Raw genomic sequence first — 12,919 nt, 5'->3', positions numbered from 1 at the left:
GTAGTGTGTTTGCTCAGCACAATGCAGGTTGTGCTCAGAACCTTCCATGACTGGCCCTTTTCAATATGTATCTTGCAGTATAAAAGTACTTTCTCTTTCTTTAAATCCTTTGCAATACACGGTTATAATGATTGATTGAACCATTGTGTTAATTAAGCCAGACAGTTTGTCAGGCTGAAGGGAAGAAGGGTTTATAAAATTGAATGATGTAGATGATCATATGTCTTGTTTGAGTCACCATATTCCCTTTAATTTTCATATTGTTTATTTATATCTGTACATGTGTGACAGTTCAAAATACTGAGAGAGGATCAGGCCCTGCCAGCTTGCAGTTGAATTCAAGCCTGGGTTTGAACCCAGGTTTCCAGAAGTGACAATCCTGTGTATGAACTCACTATACTGCTAAAAAGAAAATTGAGTATTACAGAAGCTGCTTTTATAAATCTGAGTACTACAACCTTTCAGTTTACAAGTGGTCCCGTCAAGGTAGGGCAAAACACAGTCATGCTTCTGTAGTGCTTTTCATTTGAGGATACGAAATTCATTTGAGGACACTTTTAGGGTATGTCTACACAGCAGTCTGGAGCAAGCCAGGTTGACACAGTTGGGATAGCAGGGCTCATGCTCGTACTCTAAAAATAGCAGTATAGACAGGGCTTTGAAGTTAAAGCTCCAGCTGTGGTGCTGATATCCCTCCCTCCCTTAGGTTCCAGAGCCCAAGCTCCAGCACAAGTGGCCATTTCAGAGTATTGTGTGTACTGTATACCTACTTTTAGAGCACTTGTGCAAGTCCTGCTAGCCAAAGTCTATTGAGCCAGGCTGGAGGGATTGTTCCAAATGGCACTTTGCATAGTTTAATGACCTAGCATTACCTCCCATCATAGTGAAATTATTTGCATCAGAATACATTCAACTATGGCTGTAGCCAACCTCATTTTGGCTTTTCTGAACAGAGCTGCAGTTTAAGGGTGCCTATACAGCATGCAGGTAAGTTATTTTTATGGTGGTAATTATCAGTACCAGGTTTACAATGGTGTCTGGCCCAGGCTCCAAAAGGGTCACAGTGCACTCAGGGAAGGAGATGGAGAAGAGGCCGGGGAGGAGGCCTTGGTGCAAAGGGTGGAATTGGGGCAGGGCGGAGCAAAGATGGGAGGGGGGGGCTTTGGGCAGGGGATGGAATCGGGGCTGGGTGGAGCAAAGGCGGGGCCCCCGCACTCCCCCTACCCATACACCTTGTCATGACCTGCTCAGGGCAGGGGGGCTGAGAACCCCCCCAAGACCCCAGCCCCCTGCCCTGACTCTTGCCCCCCACCACATCCCCACCCTGAGCACCAAACAGGAGCTGCCCCAGGTAAGCGCTCCACACCCCAACCTCCTGCCCCAGCCCTGAGCCCCCTCCTGCATCCTAACACCTGGCCAGCCCTCCCCCAGACCTCCCCCCCCCAGCCTGCTCCTACACCCTAACTCCCTCCAAGACCCTGCCCTCCCCTCACAAACCCCCAGCCCCCTGGCTCCTGCACCCCCGCACATCCCCACCTGCACCCCTTGCACCAAATGGGAGCTGCCCCAGGTAAGCACTCCACACCCCAACCTCCTGCCCCAACCCTGAGTCCCCTCCCTCATTCTAGCTCCTGGCCAGACCCTACACCCCAACCCCCAGCCTGCTCCTTCACTCTAACTCCCTCCCAGACCCTGTACTTCCAGCCCTGAGGCCCCTCCCACACCCTAAGTCCTGGCCAGGCCCCGCACCCCAATGTTTTTTTACAGTTTTTTATAAAGCACTCTTATCCCAAGCGCTTTACAATAGTTAGCTAACGGTACAAACAATATTTGGAAAGATTATTAAGTGGTCGGCTGAGACCCTCAGCGATTTTCAAGTGGTCTGTGGAAAAATAAGTTAGACTACAAAAACAATCAAGGTACCTCACTTTATTTTCATTTACTTGCTATTACTTATAGGAGGAGGATGAAGAAAAAAAGAATGAAAAACAGGGGCAGGGGGGGAGATAAGAGAATGTTCTTTTTCTTGGCTGGGTCCCAAGGAGAGGCCCCAAAAATGAAGCTGAGCACAGGACCCCACTAACTCTAAATCCGCCACTGGCGTTGACCCCTCCTCCACAGCTCCCCACGCCGCAGCGAGGGGCTGACACCCCCCCACACCCACTTCCCGAGCTCTGCATGCTGCTGCCAGGACAGGGGCTGACTCCTCCCTCACCTCCGCTCCCTGCACCACTGCCAGGAGCTGGGGCTGGCACTAACCTTCCACCCCCCACCCCCCCAGGCTCCATTCTACCTGGGGCTGGGGCTGACACCCCAAACCCTGCTGCTTGACACCTCACATTGCCTCCTCCCCGCCCTGCTAGGGGGGCGCACAGGATGGCTGGTACAGAGCTTAAGAAGGGAACTGTCCCAGCCAAATGGGGACGTATGGTCATCCTATCTCCAGGCAAGTGGGTCCTGAGGGAGTCCTGCCAGGACTGGGGCAGACCCTGACCTGGCTGATCGTGCCACTCCCAGGAGGCTGGAGTGATTCCCTGCCCTGGCACTGGACCGGCCCTGGCTGCGCTGCCAGCAGAGCCTGGCAGACACCATCACCTTCCAGCAGGGCTGGTGAGTGTGGCCACGGGGCAGGGTGTGAGGGAGTTAGTGGGTCTCTGGAGGTGGGGGGGGGCTGCTGGCCAGTGGGGTGTCTCTTGGAGGGGGGGGGAGGTCTGAGTGTTGGGATGCTGGGCAGTGGGGGGTCTGAGTGGGTGCTGTGTGGTTGTGGGCTGTGGGGAAGTGCATTGGGCAGTAGTGGTGCGGCTGTAAGGGGGGGTTGTGTGCAAGCCGCTGTGCATTTCTGTTGGGGGCTGCTGGGGATAGGGAATCGGGGGCTGTGTGGCATGGTATGGGCCCACTGCTGGCAGCACAGGGGTGGATGGGCCAGTGTGCATCTGGCAACTGTTGGTTTGCATACGGTGCCCTTGCACTGGGTTGGGTGGAGCGGGGCGGGCCCCACCATCCTATGCCCAATTGCCCCTGGCTGGCCCCTTGCTCTGGGGACTGAACTCCCGACCCCATGCTTCTTTGCCCCTATGGGGGCCCACAAATATGTTTGGGGCCAGGCCCACAAAAGGTTAATCCAGCCCTGGTAATTATGGAGAATATAAATTGTAATTTTCTTAATATTCCCTACCCCCCATTTATTTTTTAAACTCCGCAAAACCCCCACCCACTGGAAATCCTGGAGCAGCACCTCAAAGGCTGCTCTCATATTTGTGAGGCAAACTGATTTTTACTTTGTGATGGGGGTGAGGAGGAAGTGGAAGTCATAGTTAATTTTTCTCCATGCGCCTAGGTTTTTGGGCCTGAGCTGGTAAATTTCCATGACCGTGTTTGCAAGGCTGCCCTATGCTACAGCATCCTGATCCGTTCTCTGCTCCCTGCCAGTACTAAGCACTTATTGCACAGGTGGGCAAACTACAGCCCGTGGGCCACATCCTGTGGGACCCTCCTGCCCGGCCCCTGAGCTCCTGGCCTGGGAAGCTCGCCCCCGGCCAATCTCCTGCTGTTCCTCCTCCCCAGCAGCCTCAGCTCACTGCACCGTTGGCACAATGCTCTGGGTGGCGGGGCTGCGAGCTCCTGGGGCAGCGCAGCTGCAGAACCTGGCCTGACTCGGTGCTCGGCGCTGCATGGCGGCACGGCTGTAGTGCCGCCAGCCACCGGTGCTCCAGGCAGCACGGTAAGGGGGCAGGGAGCAGGCGGGTTGGATAGAGGGCAGGGGAATTTGGGGTGGTGGTGAGGGGGTGGGGGTATGGATAGGGCTTGGGGCGCTCAGATAGTGGGAAATGGGGGGGTTGAATGGGGGCAGGCATCCCAGGGGGCAGGCAGTAAGGGGGGGGGGGTTGGATGGGAGGGTGTGAGGTCCAGGAGCACAGGGTGGCGGATGGGGCAGGAGTGTCCCAGGGCGGCCATCAGGGGACAGAGAACAGGGAGGGTTGGATGGGGTAGGAGTCGTGGGGAGGCTGTCACGGGGCGAGAAACCGGGGGTCAGATGAGGTTGGGGGCCAGGCTGAGCCACACCTAGCTGTTTGGAGAGACACAGCATCCCCTAACCAGCCCTCCATACAATTTCGGAAACCTCATGTGGCCCTCGGGCCAAAAAGTTTGCCCGCCCCTGGTTTACTGTGCAACCTCACTGACTTCAATGGGGCTTAGGACAGCATCTGCTGCTTTTTGCTTTTGCAACAGCCGCCCTCCTGCTGCAGGTGCCGTATGGCTCGGCGAACACCTGGTGGCGCTGCTCACTTTTCCTCCCCAGTCTCACCCTTTGATTCTCGCGAGAACTTAGAGTCCGTAGGGCAGGCGGAAGCAGCGTCCAGTCCTCTTTCCTGGCCGCCATAGTGGAGCCAGCAGCGGGGTAAGGGAGGCGCTGGGGGGAGCCGCTATAATCCCCTGCCATCCTTCCCACGGGGCCTCGATCCCGTGCCCGGGGTGCTAGGGGGAGCTCGGGAGCCGTGCGGCCGACAGTGTAGTGCCTGTATGGGGAGCCTGGCGGGGCAGGAGGTGGCTCCCGGCTGCAGAAGATGCCTGGGGCCTTGGTGAGGGTGGGATTGCGCCCAATAGGGAATGGGAGGGTGGTGGAGGGAAAGCACAGCGAGCAACCCGTGTCCCCATTGCCCCGGGAGCGATCACCTGCTGGGGGCCTGGCCTTTTTCGGGGAGACCTGCTAGCAACCCCCCTGTTGGGGAAATGACTCGAGGCGGGGAGCCGAGATTAAAGGCCCCACGGTATAGTCTATTTCTCCGCGGTGAGACGGTGGGAGGCTGCACATCTCCCGAGGTGTCGGCCCCGGAGAGGGAGATGCTGCCCCTATTTTGGGGTGGAGGCGGCACATAAATAACCCAAGATTCTGCTACCCCTCGCTCCTATGTCATGTCTGGTGGAGTATTTAAAAAATGTGCACGTTGGAGGCTGTTCTGAGTGGTACTCGTAGACCCCAGATTCCCCTCACTTGTATGCCTCAGTTGTGATACTTAGTTTTTGTAACTGATTCTTCCTGATCTCTCCTTTCCTGTATTTTTTCTGCTGATGAGCTTTTATGTTGCGGCCTGCTGTTCCTGCCTCTTGTTTAGTTCCATGCTCTCTCACCTGCCACTGAGCTTGGCCAGCACTAAGCCTCAATGTCCAGTATCTGATTTTTAATTGGGTTGTTTCAAAGCCCTGTCTTGTATTCATGTGCAACCCAAGCTCACTGCAAATTGGAACACGGATTTGAACATAGGCAGGTAGAGGGCACATGTTTCTATCACCGAGAGCTTAATATGCCTTTAAAACACTGAGCTGCTATGTGACGTTACTGATATTGTGGGGTGTCACAAACGTCGTGCTAAAATTCCAAGACATACTTGAATTACAGGACTGCTATATTCTCTAAACCTTAATTTTTCTCTTTAATAGAAGCATACAAAATGATGCAAGCCCCCTCAAATATCTAGGTTATGGCCACAATGGAAATAGAACTGTGCTGGTTACAACCACCATGCTTAATTATGGTTATTGCTAGCACAGTTTTCCTGACTGGTGTACACAGTGAGTTTTGGGTCAGAAGTAGTGCTATAGACTGTCAGGGTGATTGTTTATAGTATGGTTTTTCAGGAAGAACTCCCTCACCACATTGGTATGGGAACATGCTATATAACCTTGTTGAAAACCCAGGTTTGTGTTAATGCAAGCTAGAGATTTGTGGATGGAAACTAAAGTAAGTGCCTACAGGATTTTGTTGAAATCTAGTTGGAACTGTGTCATATCTAATATATGCAGAATTTCACACCAAGCTTGTTTTTGCTATAAATGCCTCAGAGTTTCAATTTTATGTTTCTTTGTGCAGCCAAAATGAAGTTCAATCCTTTTGTGACCTCAGACCGCAGCAAGAACCGCAAGAGGCACTTCAATGCACCCTCTCACATTCGCAGGAAGATCATGTCTTCCCCCCTTTCCAAGGAGCTAAGGCAGAAATACAACGTCCGCTCTATGCCGATCCGAAAAGATGACGAAGTCCAGGTAGGTGCCATTTTAGTCTTTGTTGTGAAATTTGAGTCTTGTGGACATCTTGTTTTATGTAGAATCTCTGCAGGAGAGATGGGCCAGACAACTTTAAATAGCTGTTAGGGCTTTGGAGTTAATCTCATAGCAGGCTAGGCTATGGTGGGGGAGATCTCAAGGAAAAAAATGTGTGGAAGACAAGTGTTTTGAGAGCCATACTTGGTTACAAGAAAAGGAGTACTTGTGGCACCTTAGAGACTAACCAATTTATTTGAGCATAAGCTTTCGTGAGCTACAGCTCACTTCATCGGATGCATACTGTGGAAAGTATAAAAGATCTTTTTATACACACAAAGCATGAAAAAATGGGTGTTTACCACTACAAAAGGTTTTCTCTCCCCCCCCCACCCCACTCTCCTGCTGATAATAGCTTATCTAAAGTGATCATTCTCCTTACAATAAGAAAAGGAGTACTTGTGGCACCTTAGAGACTAACCAATTTATTTGAGCTTGAGCTTTCCTGAGCTACAGCAGCTCCCCCCCCCCCCAACCCCACTCTCCTGTTGGTAATAGCTTATCTAAAGTGATCACTCTCCTTACAATGTGTATGATAATCAAGGTGGACCGTTTCCAGCACAAATCCAGGGTTTAACAAGAACGTGTGTGTGTGTGGGGGGGGAGACAAGGGGAAATATGCAAGTCATTATGCAAGGTAACCTATTTCCCCTTGTTTTTTCCTACCCCCAGATGTTCTTGTTAAACCCTGGATTTGTGCTGGAAATGGCCCACCTTGATTATCATACACATTGTAAGGAGAGTGATCACTTTAGATAAGCTGTTACCAGCAGGAGAGTGGGGTGGGGGGAGAGAAAACCTTTTGTAGTGGTAAACACCCATTTTTTTCATGCTTTGTGTGTATAAAAAGATCTTCTATACTTTCCACAGTATGCATCCAATGAAGTGAGCTGTAGCTCACGAAAGCTCATGCTCAAATAAATTGGTTAGTCTCTAAGGTGCCACAAGTACTCCTTTTCTTTTTGCGAATACAGACTAACACGGCTGTTACTCTGAAACCTGTCATACTTGGTTACAGGCCACAAACAGGACAGATACAGAAAAAGGAGCCCTTTAATAATTTAAACTTCAAGCAGTTTAGAGTTCACTGAATCTAATTTACTGAAGGAGAAATACGCTTCCTTTCCATAATATTTTATATCTAGTTGAACATTATATCGCTCATACTATGAGCGATATATGAGATCTCACTGTAATGTTGCACACAAGGCGTAAAGGTGGGATTTCAGCCTGTGAAGATCTTACTATTCTTATCTATGTCTGAGACTGAATTTGTGAAATCTGAGAAAGTTAAATGCTCTGGTTTTTTTTTTTGGTCAGGTTGTCCGGGGACATTATAAAGGCCAGCAAATCGGCAAGGTAGTCCAGGTATACAGAAAAAAATACGTCATCTACATTGAACGCGTACAGCGTGAGAAGGCCAACGGCACAACAGTCCATGTTGGAATCCATCCTAGCAAGGTATAATACGTGTATGGGAACTGAAATTCCCCAAAGGAATTTCTGTTAGCTTTGGAAATAGGTGCAGTTTATAGAAGTAGAGTGCTGTCCTAGCACACACAGTAGTTTGAGAAGCCGTAGCACTGGCATAACAATACAGTAAGGGAATGTCCTAGTTGCAGCAGGGAAGTAGGAACCCGAATTTTGGGGTTGTTTCCTGCTGTGAATTGATTGACCATGAAGAAATTATTTGCATCTGAACTGCAGTGTCTTGTGAAAGGCTAAAACATTTTGTAAAATGTCCAAAAAGCTTGGTTATTTAAAAACAAAAGTACTGTTAAGCGCACATCCACATTGTAGTAACTGCCATATTGGGGGACACCCCCTGCCCCTCCCAACACACACACCAGTCCTCTGCAGTGGTGAAAATGGGATTGTCATACGTTGTGGATTGATCTGATCCATCCTTCAGCCTTCCCATATGGCATTTCTGCCACTCTGATGGACGCATTAGAAATATCTAAATACACCTCCATAAATGAAGGAGTTGCTGCCAAGAAAAATATTGCTGGTTGACTCTGGCTTCAGCCTAACATGGTTTAAGGCGGTTTATATTCAGTGAAGATGAAGAAAATGCTTGTTTTGCTGGTCATAGACAGGCATTTAAGAATAATTAGGGAACTAATGAAATAACAGCAAACCTAGCTAGAAACCTAGTTTGAAGCAGATATAACAAGACTTTTGTCTGGCCCACACTGACCAGGCAAGGGTAGTTTTGAATGAACCCAGCTTAGCTCACGAAAGCTCATGCTCAAATAAATTGGCACAAGTACTCCTTTTCTTTTTACGAATACAGACTAACACAGCTGTTACTCTGAAACCTCTAACAAACTGTATGTGATAGAGGGGAACAGAATTATATCCAAAGAACACAGTTTTGTGCCCAGAGACTGGATTTGAGCTAATGGGTTCCACCACAAAACTCTACACAGTGGAAATAAGACCTCATCTCTAATGCATCACATCTACCATTCTATTCTATGTATGTTCTTTTTGCACACTCATCATTATAGTAGCTGTGTGTCTTCCAGTAGTGCATTAAGCAAAATGACTAACATCTGTCATTCTTTCTCCCCACCCCCCAGGAAGATGTTGATTTGTACTTAAGAGTGGAAAGTAATGAGTTTTCTAATGGTCCTTAGTTCCTTTAGGAGTTAATTCCAGTCTTGGGCCACCCACCAAGAAAGCAGTGTCTCCTAAGGAAGCTCTGTTTCCATAAGGAAATTACCAGCTGCATATACAAAAGAGGAAAAAGGACAGTCTGGTTATGTAGTAAACTTCTAGGGCAGGGGTTCTCAAACTTCATTGCACTGCAACCCCCTTCTGACAACAAAAATTACTACAGGACCCCAAGAGGGGTGATGAAAGCCTGAGTCTGCCTGAGCCCCGTCGGGCTTCATCCCCAAGCCTGGGCCCCAGCTGGTCTAATGCCAGCCCTGGCAACCCCTTTTAAATGGGGTCATGACCCACAGTTTGAGAACCGCTGTTCTAGGGGGATAGCAGGAATTCTGCAGTTTTCTGCCTCTCACTGTAGCAGGAGGATTCCTCCTCTTGTCCCATTGATGTTGCATTTATTTCTTCAACGCTGGCAGGAGCAGAATGAATACTGGCTAGATTGTACAGCCCTACTTCAGATCTGTGCGGATGTATTAGAACTAGATCCCAGAGTTGCATTTTTTAAAAGCAAATAGTATCCAAATATTGCTTGATGGGAGATACAGTAGATATCTCATTAACTCACTACTTCACAAATTTAGGGGTTTATGTATCTGTTTTTTCTAGCACTGCTTATTGTTCTTTTAGCACTGCTTAATCCAGTTCTGTTACTTCCTTGCCAGTTGGGAAGGCAGAAAAGTAGTAGGCTGCTGCAAGGGTCTGGAAACTAAGGTGCCCATTGGAAACTCTTGTGTGTATCACTGTCTTATTATGAAATAACTTCAGGAATCTGGAAGCAAATTGAGCTTGGCAAGTAATCACTAATGTACCCATGTGTTAATAAGATTTGATAACTGCCTGGCCAGACTGCAACCTTCTGATAGCAGTCATATGTTTACAGCACAGCACACACAGGTTGGTGGCTCTTGCATTCCAAGAAAGGGGACCAGTAAAATTGTATTTGGAATGTTGTCTGCTGTTTGCATGACAAACTTTTTCCATTAGTATTATTTCCCAGATGCTTTCTATCCACTACGCAAACATGGGACGATTTTAGTGCTATTCTTTAACTTGCTAACAGACTCAGAGCTGAACTTGGTTTGAAAGATATTTAACTGTACAGTGTACAAACAATGCCGTTTGCTGATCTTGGGCTGGTTGTGCTATTTAGTGAATCTCTAAAAGAGAGAACTTTATTCAAGGCTGGAGCATGGGAAATGCAGATTTATAATTACAAGAAAGCCACCTTTAATCGAAATGTTTGAGAATCTACCTATGATATACTGCCCAAGATGGTCCTCTGTTGGTTTATTTGTATAGACCCAGTATAAGTATGAAATTATATTGACCATCAGTTATTGCTACTTTTCTTTAACCTATTTTATTTATAATCTTTGTCTTTAAACTGGTCAACGTATTGTTTATATTTTGAAAATATTCTGTATTGAATAAATGGATTGGCCATGCTAAGTATTTTGTTGCTAAACCAATAGCACAGCCAACAGCAGCAGTGTTTTCCAAAATTATGGGGATATCTCATGTGCCCTGTAAAGAGGGAGTTGTTACTGTGGACACCTTTGCTTAAGTTGCTTATTTTTGGTACTTATGCTAGTGAATGGTGAAGGAAGCTCTCTGAAGGTGTGATCATTACTTGTAATCCATTTCAGTTCTGCAAATATGGTGTCAGTTTAGATGGTGTAATGGCCACTAGCTTCAAATTCTATATATCCCAGCTTGATGCAAGTTGTGAATTTTACATTTGCATATTTGTTTATCAGATAACATTCTTTAAGACTTTGAGGAAAACTCTGGATAGTAGAGCAGATGCAGTGAGGGAACAGCAGGGAAAGGGTTAAAGCATATAGTCTTTTTAGCCATAAGCCACATACTTTGTATAGCATCTGGTTGAACCTCAATCCCTGATTGGGGTCTGCAGGTATAACAATAATACAAGCAATAAACTTATGTATCTCAGTGATAATTTTGTCCTTTGGCTGGCTGGTTCGCAATAAGCTTAGCACCCACAAAACGTCTACCTGTAGCTAAGACAAGTTTAAAAGTAAAATCTATTAGTTCAATTTATCACAGCACACTAGGGCTATCAATTCCCAAGTACCTGAATATATGTCTATTTCAGTCCATTGTTATATGCAGACATGTTGAACCCAGGATATTACCCCACCTACTTCGTCTATTTTAGTCCATGAATACACACAATTCTAGAGCTTGTTCAGTGTGCTGGCCTTTGTGTTCCAGTTTTCCAATTCACATGAAACTCAGATTAATGCTTCTTGTTCCTTTCCGCTAGTTCTCATATGCTGTGTATTAAGAGGACCTGACTGTCAGTGGGGAGGCAGTTCTAAAAGATCTGTGAAGCATTTGTGGGCTGTTTGTTTGTTTGTTTGTTTGTTTGTTTGTTTGTTTGTTTGTTTGTTTGTTTGTTTGTTTGTTTGTTTGTTTTTGTGAGGGACAATAGAAAAAAATTTTAGTTTGCATTATCCTAGAATCCTATATAGTTTTGAAATGTGCAAGAACAGCAATATCTGAGCTACAACTCTAATCAAATTAAATGATAATCCTGGGAATTTAATAATGCCAGTAGGTTTAACTGTGATACTCCCAAGGTGTTAGGATGGTACAGTTCTCTGCCAGAGTTTGTTTTAATATTACAGATTTTTATTATTTCTCCTTTTTCTCTAGGTGGTGATCACTAGGCTAAAACTGGACAAGGATCGCAAAAAGATCTTGGAACGCAAAGCAAAGTCTCGCCAAGTTGGCAAGGAAAAGGGCAAATACAAGGAAGAAACCATTGAAAAGATGCAAGAATAAATGGTCTCCTGTGTGTCACCCATTAAAAGAACTGCTAAAATGAAACCTATTGTTGTGTGTTCTACTTTTGGAAGCGTTGGTACAGTCTGTCTGGATTGGTGTTATTCTTCATACCACTTTCACATGTTAATATTGGATGCTCAGAAAAGCACTTCTACTAATTAAAAGAACACTTATTATCCATTGGATGCTTTAAATTGGTTAAAGCAGATTTAGTATCTTCTCACCATGCATGCACATTGGTTCTTGTATTCCTTTATGTAGTACAAGAGATGTGTATGACATTTTACAAAGCCAGTAAAGACAGACGCTATACCTAAGAGTTTACAATCCAAGAAATCAAGAATAGTAGCAAGAGTTGATTCAGGGGGGAGGCTGTAAGGACAACTGGGGAGAAAGCACATGTGGCTAGAATAAATAGTGCATATATTGGGTTTTTTCTCCTCTCCATCTCTATAAATGAAACTTTAAGACATGTATAAAACCATGAAGGAACGTAAGTTATTTGGTTTGAAGTATCACATACTTGGCAAAATAAGTGGGAGAAATTGGTCATGTTTTTAGTCTACAAAGTGTTGTTTTCAAGGCAGATGAGTGCAGCGCTTGCAACCACAGGCTCTTGCACCAGCCAACTTTTGTCTTCAAAGAAGTAAATAGACTTGTCTGCATATTAGTTTTACACTGGCATATAATGAAGTGGAAGTAAAAGAAGACAGACCAAGGTATTAAAGTACCCTGTTGTGGTAGCTTTATTTTAGTTCTGTGCAGTTACTGAGTTGTGATGTGCCTTTAAATTATTACTGAAGTTTGAGAAGAGGCTTCCCTCATTTTCAGCACTTTGTGAAATTCTACCAGTAGTTGTCTGTTCTAGCTATTTTTGAGAATTTATGTAAGTAAAACATAATTCCATGAGCTTTGACATGAATGTAATAGAAATGACTGAAAGCTGTTGCAGACTGGTGAAAACAGTTCACTTTTACTGGATGGCTAACTGGCATAGCGAATGACTTATCAATCACTGATAAGCTTGGACAAAAAATCCGGCCCCTGCCTTGAAGATTTACCATCTAAAATATGGGAAGCAGTGAGAATCCAGAGGAAAGATTAATTTGGAATGTGTTTAATAATTTGGAGACTGTTGCATAAATTGAGGCTTCATCCTAGTCTCTTTAGGAATGTCTACATTGCAGTATATGCCTGGCCTGTACAAGTTGACTGGGCTTATGTGGCTGTCTACTGCAGAGATAGATGAGCCTGAGCTCTGGGACCTCCCATCTCACTGTCCTAGAGCCTGGGCTCCAGCCCAAGCTGGAACATCTACAAGGCAATTAAACAG

At 46.3% G+C, this 12,919-nt stretch overlaps 1 protein-coding gene across 1 annotated transcript; it reads left to right on the top strand.

Annotated features, from left to right (window-relative positions):
* Positions 1-4,298: 4,298 nt before the first annotated feature.
* Positions 4,299-11,628, top strand: RPL26L1 (ribosomal protein L26 like 1). The gene is made up of 4 exons (XM_073355798.1): positions 4,299-4,399; positions 5,870-6,042; positions 7,420-7,560; positions 11,455-11,628. The coding sequence occupies exons 2-4, from the start codon at positions 5,875-5,877 to the stop codon at positions 11,581-11,583; spliced, it is 438 nt and encodes a 145-aa protein (XP_073211899.1). The 5' UTR covers positions 4,299-4,399; positions 5,870-5,874; the 3' UTR covers positions 11,584-11,628.
* The last annotated feature ends 1,291 nt before the right edge of the window (positions 11,629-12,919 follow it).

Source organism: Lepidochelys kempii, chromosome 8 (assembly GCF_965140285.1).
Source record: "Lepidochelys kempii isolate rLepKem1 chromosome 8, rLepKem1.hap1, whole genome shotgun sequence".
Classification (NCBI taxonomy): Eukaryota; Metazoa; Chordata; order Testudines; family Cheloniidae; genus Lepidochelys; species Lepidochelys kempii.
The sequence above is the reverse complement of the archived record's forward strand: the minus strand, read 5'-3'. Positions and strand labels throughout refer to the sequence as shown.

Bases quoted from the DNA above. Each gene is read 5' to 3' on its own strand.
- RPL26L1 (XM_073355798.1), top strand. From the start codon at position 5,875: ATGAAGTTCAATCCTTTTGTGACCTCAGACCGCAGCAAGAACCGCAAG. The intron at 6,043-7,419 runs GTAGGTGCCATT...TTTTTTGGTCAG, and splicing joins GAAAAGATGACGAAGTCCAG to GTTGTCCGGGGACATTATAA. The intron at 7,561-11,454 runs GTATAATACGTG...CTTTTTCTCTAG, and splicing joins TTGGAATCCATCCTAGCAAG to GTGGTGATCACTAGGCTAAA.